The following is a 9,583-nucleotide window of genomic DNA, read 5'->3' as shown; positions in this document are numbered from 1 at the left end:
TATTGTATTATTAAAGAGTAATTAAAAAAATTTCATATTTCATTTTTTGGAGAAGTGTAAATCAAAAAATCAAAAATGTAGATTGACCGATCTCAAGTAGACTTGACGAAAAATTCAAATCTGTTTTCAGAATTTTTACCCCTTCACTATATCAATCGGTACGTTGGACAAAAAACACGTCTAAATTCTTATGTTGCACGTGTGTTAGACAAAGACAGGAAATCACCGCCACCAATCCCCTTAATATTTTTTTCTGTAAACGTTTATAACGTAGGTATATGGTAGCATATGAAATATGCAATGGGTAAGTAACTGTATTTAAAAAAATATGTGTTATTTATTATAGTACTTAATTAAAATTAAAAAACATTTCAGTCATCATAAAAATTTCTAAATCAAAAACAAATACAATTAAATAATGGATGGTGTTAAATTTGAATTCAATGATATAATATCATTGTATAAGAATAACTATTCTGAGCGAAGATGGTCAGTCAGTCTATGTTATTACTCAGTATATTTTATAATATTATTGTAAATAAAGTAATTTATATATAACAAATTTACGTGGAACCTTGTTTAAAATTTTCAATCCTTGAATCCTTTTATTTTATAAATATTATGTAACATAAATTTTTATATACTTTACTTATTTAAAAACAAATAAATATTGAAAATTTCTTCCACAGTTAATGTTATGAATCTTCAAAAATTAAAGTGATATTTCTCACTCATAAAAAACTTACAACACATGTGATATAGTAATAGTATCAAGCAGTATAAATATCTATTAAGTGCCAGTGATAACAAAATAATCAAAGCAAGTTGTAAAATGTATTCATTTATGGCGGGGGTTCAATGAATGCCGATCTTATATATAGGTACATGCACAAGTCAACTCTGTGGCAACATAAAATTCATTTTATGAACTTTACAGCAACTTGGGTACTTATTGTTTTAACGAGTCTTGTAATCACAATTATAGTAACAAACTTCTATAACTATAAGAAACAATTGAATAATTTATTTTGCGGGGTTATTACAAGGTTGGGGGGGGGGATATGAGTTAAGGGGTTATATCAAAAACAAGTACCATATTATTATAAATCTGAAATTGGTCATTAGTGTAAAAGGTCAGGCACATTTCCGGGTAATGTTGTTGTGATTTCCAAGTACGTGGAACCTCGATAACACAAATAGGTATCTATGAGTCGAATTTACGATGACTCGAAGGAATTTCTTAGGCTATGCATTTCAATGCAAAAAATGTCCATAGATCGTATGCGGACGTAGATGCCTAGTAGTATTAAGTGGTAAGTATTACGTAGTAGTGGGTAATAAGTGATACCTACCTAAGTAATAATAGTATTCCCAATTCAAAAAAGTTTAATCTCATTTAATTATAAACTTTAATTGTAAACTTGAAAAACGAGATTTATCTAATCATTAGATATTGTAATTGAACCAAAAATTAAAAATATAAGATGGTCCGTACGATCTATAGACATTTTTCAATAATCGTTCAACAGATTTAAAATCAGACTACGTTAATTTGGTAACTTTGATTTTGCCAAAACAATAATTGTGTTTCAGTAAAATTCATACAGCGAATTAATATTAATATAATGATATTGAGTTATTGATAAGTGCATGTGCTTACGAGATTGTAATTCAGCGGTAGGTAACCAAATTGAACTTCACTCACGCAAATATTTTGGGCTAGCATTTATAGTACAGAATAAGAAAATTGTAAGATATGCATTTTAATTATCAAATATGCAAAAATATGTAGGTGGGGGGGGGGGCACAGTGAGACAACTAAATAGATAACAGAGGAATACAATCTAGTGGTTCATTCCAATATGCAATGATACGTCGTGATGTTGAATACAAAGTAACTATTCTGTTATGGTTTGATTCTGATAACCCGTAACATGTTTATTAACATTTCCCACAATTTTGTTATCAAAACGAAAAAATTTGGACGGTTTTTTTTTGTGTCACGTAATTTATTTTAAAGTTACGTATTTATTATATTATATTAATTAGAATAAAAAAATAGAAAATAGGTTTTTACTATCATATTTTTATATAACGTCTTCTTTTTCTATTTAATAAGTTATTGTTTCAGTGTAGCCCAACCCAAGTCTCACTGTGCCCCATCACTGGGGTACATTGAGACATATGATTTTTTTTTTTAAATGATTATAAAAAAACAAATTTAAAAAACTACATAGAAAATAACATTGTACTAAAATGTACATTAGTTTAGGAACAAAACAAAACAAGAACTGTTTTTATATAATTAAAAATTAATGAGATATGTCCATTTGAAAATTTATTGTCTCATTGTGCCCCCCTCTCCACTAAACAATCATATTTTTTATTATTTCCACATACAATTTAGTATTTATTTACATAAAAATCGGAAACTATAAAATAATAATTGATTATTATTTATTATAAGTAAGTAGTTATTATTACATTTAATATTGCTATAATGATAAGTTTTTTTTCAAATTTTGAACCGTGATTATGATGTATGAGTGTATGACTTATTTTGCTTTGTGCCTGTCATGATTAAAGATACACAGGTTGCACATCGCCCTATAATAAATAGCTTTCAGATTGATTTACAAAGTGACTGTGCATTAAACAGCTAAAAAAATAACTACTTGATGTCAACACTCAACCATATGTGTCGACATTTAGAACTAATTATACACCTATATATCTATAATCGATTAATTGTTATACGGCTACTTGGAACGCTAATGATTAATTTTTGATAATCATTTCATGCACGCCTTATCAGATGCCGATGGGCAACCTGTATATCTTTAATCGTGGTGTCTATATTCCGTAGTGGTTCTTATCACGCATTGCAGCGCGGTCAACGGTGGCGTCTCCTGTCATAACTAACCACACAGTGCGCGTGTGAGACCATTACATTACCTGTGTTGTTGTGTTTAATTATTATTCCCATTGTCGGATATTTCGAATTTGCATGTAATGACTAAATAATTTTTCAATGATTAATTACTAATTTCTTACTGTTCTTTCATTAATCATTTGTATAATTTTAATCAAAATGTATACCAATCAGTACACTCCTCAGTATTTTCAGTACATTCAACAATATCAGCAATGTCCATCTAATAACTATCAAATGTACAATTATAACCAACACCCGGCTTACAGCACTCCACAACCAACTCAAACATCCGCAACATTTATAAGGCCAACTGTACCTGTCCAACAGCCACAAGCATCAACTCCTGTAAAAAAGGTTTCAAGAGTATGGATGGGAAGCGTATGTTTTGTGAAACAGTTTTTAATATATATAATCATTATCTACCTATTAAGTACCAATTATTATTTTAGGTGGAATATTATATGACTGAAAGTTTCATCACAAGTGCATTTCAAAAGATGGGAGAATATCCAAAGAATGTTAAGTTGGTTCGCGATAAACATACTGGGGAAAATGCTGGCTACGCTTATGTTGATTTATATGATCCAGTATCTGTTATGAAAAAACTTAATGGAAAATATATACCTGGTGCTAATCCAGTAAGTTGTAATTTTGGTTTTTATTTATCTTATTTGGTAATCACTGAGCCAAGTCTAGTGGTAATCTTACTATTGAAAAATTAGCAAAAACAAGGGTTTTATTTATACATTTATTTATATATCTATGTATATACGATATAGTCAGATAATAGTACTCATATGCAATAAGTAGCGTACGCAAGATTTTAGTTCGGTTAGGGTTTTACATGAGTAAATAATTTAAATAATTTTTTTCTAAACAGTTTTTATATAACAAATTATAGTCAGGCTACATTTACAGTATTTAATCTGGTCATTAATAGAGCCTCTATGGGATGTAATGAACTTGTTAATAATCGAAGACCATCAATTATAGCAGACGTTTAGCAATGTTCCAAACCAACTAAAAAAACTAAAACAATGATTATCAACATCTGCGTCATATTCAACAATTTATTTCTTATCTATAAAAATGTTCAAAATTGATCTGTGTGTATCAAAATGGTGGTAATTAAGATTTTTTTGTAGAAAAAAGAAGTTTCTGGGGGTCTATAAAACCCTAGAACGCCAGAACTCTAGCCTTGTGTATGCCACTGTATGCAATTAAAGTTATAAATATAATACAGACAATAACATATATTAATATTAACAAATTGCAAACTCATGGGACTCATCACACACTTGTTCAGTAGATTCATTTCTTCTTGAAGAATAAATGAGTATGTATATTTTTTATATAATGATGCCATATAAGTAGATATAGACAACATGATATTAAAAAATAACAATATTTATACAGTAGAGGCAGTAAGCTGCTTTGGTAATGAGGCTTAATTGTTATCATGACTAACGATTATCTATATAATTGTTCAGTAAACTCAATTTTATTATTGCAACTACTTTACAACTAGGTTAACTTTACCTATATAACCATTAGCTATATTATTTTAAGATATTTTTGAAATCCACAAAATAGAATAATATTAGTATGTCTGGCCAACAAAACATAAATCATAATAAATGCTTGCTGCTAGATATGCTCTGTGTCTTAATTAATAAAAGATGGAAATACTCCAAATAATAATCTGCTTTGGAATATGAAATTAAATGTATATTTAAAATGTATAATTATAATAAATCCATTATACTTTACATTTTTGTATCATGCTAATTGTGTAATATAAAAGATGAATTAAATACGAGTAATTATTATTTGAATGTTAAATAGTGTACATACTGTTTTATAAACAATTAATAGACCTTAGATATTTTTTCAAAATAAAGTTTAAAGAATTTAGAATTACAAAATAATTTTGGATAAATATTGTTTACAGCCTGTTAAATTTAAACTCAATCATGCTGGAAGTCCTGGAAAAACTACTGCAAGTGGTAGAGATTTTTCTGTGTGGTTAGGTGAACTTAGCCCAGGTGTAGATGACTATCAGTTATATAAAACGTTTGCTTGTCGCTATTCATCTATACGTACAGCTAAAGGTAATAATGAAAGTTTGAAATAATATTATTGCTAGGGCCCGGATTTTTATGCAAAAATTTTTGTTAAATATGCACATATATATGCACTCAAAAATTCAAAAATATGCAATAAAATATTAACAGTAGAATCTACGTTTTACCAAACATCAAGATATTTAATCAGAATTATTATACCTAAAATGTAGAAGAATATGCATTTGCATAAAAAATCAGGCCCTAATTATTACCATACCTACTTAAACATTTTATTTATAAATCCCATTTTCACTATAATAGTAGTTTAATATGTAGTTATAATTTTTCAGTGGTCTTGGACAGTGCTGGTTTCAGTAAAGGATATGGTTTTATTAATTTTGGCATTGAAGAAGAGCAAAAACACTTTCTTAACAATATGAATGGTTTTCCAGGCCTTGGTTCCAAACCCATTAAGGTTAGCAGTGTCATACCAAAATCAAAACGCTATGTGTAAGATTGTTTGCTATTGTTTAATTAACTTCACAGTGAATTTTCAAATGTATAACAATAAAGTATTCAATACTAATTTAACAAATAATAATATCAATTTATTGATGTAAAACTATAAGCACTTTAAATGGATGTCTAAATTAATTACTTGCATAATCTGTTATTAAATTGTATGTGTTTTACTAATATAATATTAACTACTGAGGTTAGGTCCTTTTTGTATTCAAAAACATAAACTAACATAAACTCCGCAATTCTGTACACAACTCTATTATCTGCTTGCCGCTGTAATCCCCCCCCCCTTCATGTCAGAAATAATTTCCCCGTAGAAAAATTAATTGTATAAAATCAAAATAATTTTTATATTATGATTAAAATTATTAAAAAAAACTATAATTATTTTTAGTTCTTTAAAATAAATTTGCTAAATTATTTTTTTATTTTATTAAAAATGATGATAGGTACTTCCCAGTTACATATTATGCAATACGAACATTAGGTACAATAAGTTATATTGAAATTATATCCCGAGGATGGCCACTAACCTTAATTTTGGTAAACACAAATTTAGTAAGCTAATTCGAGGTGAACCACATTTAAAGCGATGTTTATTAAATGAAGACACATTTTTAATTCTATTTCAATTTATTTTTTACACTACACTGTCTACACATATACATTACTATACTTAGATTTAATTAATTTAACTATTTAAGCGTTGTGTACAATGATTCACATACATAACTAGTCCCAAAAATTGAAATAAGTCTCTTAGCATACTCTTCTGTCAGTGGGTAGTTTTCTATGCATGTGCTCTACAATTTTGGCTACACATAACAAAAATCACCGCCACTGCCGCTGTTTCAATCTATAATAACGACTGTAATGATAACGAAACCGACGGCGATAAAAACATTATCTTACAATTCTAATGGAATAATATTTATTAATTTTAGTCTAAGCTTAGTTTAAGAGCCACACGAAACTGATTTAAGAAACGCATACAGCTTACGAACTTCGTTTGTGCACCCCTGTTATATCTTTTCCTCCTAAAAAATTATGTATTTTACTGGTACTAAAGTAATATTGTGATTTCATTATATTTTTAAAATGAAAAATAATTAGTTATGATAATTATGTATATTAAAAGTTGAATAATAAATACAAAAATAAAAAAAAATGTAAAAGAGCTATAAATATTTTATTTAACTAATTATATTATTACATAATATCATTTATTATTTATTATTTTTAAGGTAGGTTTAAAATAGTTAAGTATCTTATTTCATAGATTAGGTTAAGGTATTAAATAAATATATTTGTGAGATTTTTTTTTTTTTTTACAATTTTAATTTTAATTGTGTGATTATTGGTTAGTATAAAATACTATGGTAGTGTAATTGAAATTCAGTACAATTATTTAATTTATTGTTTTAGTGCTTCAAATGACTTTCAAGAATACAAAGCCAGTCAAAATTATGGACAATATTTTGAAACTGATTGTTGGCGTGTGGCATCTGGCATCTGGCTCAATCTGGAAAGAAACCGTGATGTCAAACATAAATTGGAAGCTCTAAATGCCTATCACTCAACTCTATAGAAGATATTTAAATATTAATAATAATAATAACAATATCAAGTATTTAAATACATTCTCAAGTTAATTTTAACATTTGAAATTGGTGTTCTAATTTATTTATGAATAAAAAAAATCCTACCAATCATGTTTTTATAATGTGATTAAAATTATTTAACAACATGTCGTTTAAAATATTGGTTACAATAATGAATTATACAATTGCATGCATAAGCTTAAAATAGACAACAGAGTGGATAAGTATTACGATTTTTCAATAATAATATACCTTTGAAATATATTTTATTTATTAGGTCTTGACAAAAAAAGGGTGAAAATCCACATCAGGGTTAATGACTAGGTACACTCAGGCACGGACAAGGTACTCAAAAATCAGTATTGCGATACTAGATATTAGTTACTTGGCTTTGTAGTATCGCGATACTAGATACTCGATAGGTACCTACTTACAATGTAAGTATAGGTATTTACAACAATGTGTTTTTTTAATTTTAAAATTTTTTTGTGTTCTTACACGATAATTAGTCGAAATAATTCTTTGATTCTCAACTTCAGTATCTTTTTCGATGGAAATGAAACTAGTTGGTGCATTCAGAAAGTCATTTAAAATGTGCAGTTGTTTTCAAAAGCACCGGTAAGAACAAAATAACGTGACAATGATGTGTATTTTTATTATTTTTATTTTTTTTATTTTCAATATTTTATAACTGTCATTGTAGGTAACAATATAATATTAGGAGCCTTGTATTTAATGTTTAGCCTTCTGTCACAACGATTAACATTTTATTCATATCTATAGAAAAAAAAAACTAATAAAATTAATACAATTTGAAACTGAAATTTTCCGTTAACTGCTCAAAAAGAGTCTAAATATTTTGAAAATGTTATGGTTTATATAAAATGCTAATATAAACATTCAGTGAAAACGTTATGTATCTACGGTCATTTGTTTTAGAGTTAAACCAAAAACCAAAATCGATTTATTCGAAAACCAATTTGCCCGTTAAAAATAACCGGTTTTTTTTATTTGCCCGGCGAAAACTAATGGGATTTTTAAAATTTGCACTTGAATAACTCGTAGATTCGCTTTCACTTCGATTATAAGTTAGAGTGTGAATAAGTTTGTGATTTCAGAAAAAATTATTAAAAAAAACCCCGTATTTACACAACTATTTCTCAAACAATCAGTGTGTAACAAGTGTAATACATTGGTACAACTATTAGGGCAGTACACAGGGAACATGTGCACTCCCAAAAAATAAAAACCTTTTTCTATTATACATATATTGATTATTTTGAAGTAAAAGTTATTAATAAATGCAAAAATATTGTAGGTAGGTATATAAGAACACGAACAATTCGAAATTCGTATGCTTCAACAAAACGTTGTGTTTTAAGTGTTAAAAATGAAACTATACAAAGCTCTATGAATATGTTCAAAAAAGTATTATCAATCTGGTCAAATAATTTTGAAGTGCGCAGAGTGTACAAAGTGCAATATAAATTATTGCTTCTGTAATATATGATGTTGAAGGCTTATTTAACAAAACTAATTAGTAGGTAATTTGAGTCAGTTCAGTGATAAAGTAGGTACTTAGAGCTCTATGTGCCAGAAAATCTACCAGCATCGCGTAATATTACATATTTTACTGGACAGCAGCTGTACTATTATTTAAATATAAGTACACCAAATATTTTGTTTTCCTACTCGTGCAGACATATGTTTCTCTAACTCCTCATAATTATACTTTTTTAAAACAAACAACCAATCCAATTATTTAAGAGAATTAATTAATAGCTGACAAATTAGACACACTGTATATAGACACGTTAAAACTTTAAAACCAGTGCCAAGTTAATGTGGACAAGCAAGCCCGGATTAAGGGGAGGGGGGGCAGGGGGGCCATGGCCCCCGGGCCTTGATAGTTAGAATTTATTTAGGGGCCTCAGATTTGTCCATTAATTTTTTCGTTATATGCTATAACACTGGACAAATCACCTAAAAAATAATCGATGATTATGTAGCGGTGGAAAAAGCTTGTAAATTATAATTTATAAATAAAATGATACAATATATTCATAATTTATTGATATGTTCCTAATATTTAATATATATTTATTATAACAGGTGCCTAATCTCTTATATTATAAAACACGGTCAGTCGCCGTTTTTTTCCGACAGGCGTGACGCAGCAAATAGGGAACGCCAATGAAAAAATTCCGTCGCCGCGGCCGCGTTATCGCCAATTTTTTAATCATTCCGCCGATTTTTGAGATTTTCGAAAATTTCCCTTTTTCACACGATTTTGACGACTTTCGAGCCTTTTTGTCACCTTTTACACTCGATTCGCGCAGCTCGCGTTCTCTCGAAGCCGCCGGTGTGCTGTTTATATTCGTGCGCCGTCCGTAGCGGTCGCAATGTCTATCGCAAAATACCCTCCCGGCCGGAGTTTTTTTCCGATTTTTTTCGTTTTC

General features: G+C 28.6%; 1 protein-coding gene across 1 annotated transcript; it reads left to right on the top strand.

The window, feature by feature from the left end:
* Positions 1-2,943: 2,943 nt before the first annotated feature.
* LOC100158807 (tRNA selenocysteine 1-associated protein 1-like) lies at positions 2,944-7,111 on the top strand. The gene is made up of 5 exons (XM_001947510.5): positions 2,944-3,313; positions 3,385-3,573; positions 4,887-5,046; positions 5,352-5,511; positions 6,949-7,111. The coding sequence occupies exons 1-5, from the start codon at positions 3,092-3,094 to the stop codon at positions 7,109-7,111; spliced, it is 894 nt and encodes a 297-aa protein (XP_001947545.2). The 5' UTR covers positions 2,944-3,091.
* The last annotated feature ends 2,472 nt before the right edge of the window (positions 7,112-9,583 follow it).

This window comes from Acyrthosiphon pisum, chromosome X, assembly GCF_005508785.2.
Source record: "Acyrthosiphon pisum isolate AL4f chromosome X, pea_aphid_22Mar2018_4r6ur, whole genome shotgun sequence".
NCBI lineage: Eukaryota > Metazoa > Arthropoda > Insecta > Hemiptera > Aphididae > Acyrthosiphon > Acyrthosiphon pisum.
Note: the sequence above shows the minus strand (reverse complement) of the source record. Positions and strands in the feature narration are given on the sequence as shown.

Bases quoted from the DNA above. Each gene is read 5' to 3' on its own strand.
- LOC100158807 (XM_001947510.5), top strand. From the start codon at position 3,092: ATGTATACCAATCAGTACACTCCTCAGTATTTTCAGTACATTCAACAA. The intron at 3,314-3,384 runs GTATGTTTTGTG...TTATTATTTTAG, and splicing joins CAAGAGTATGGATGGGAAGC to GTGGAATATTATATGACTGA. The intron at 5,512-6,948 runs GTAAGATTGTTT...TTATTGTTTTAG, and splicing joins CCAAAATCAAAACGCTATGT to TGCTTCAAATGACTTTCAAG.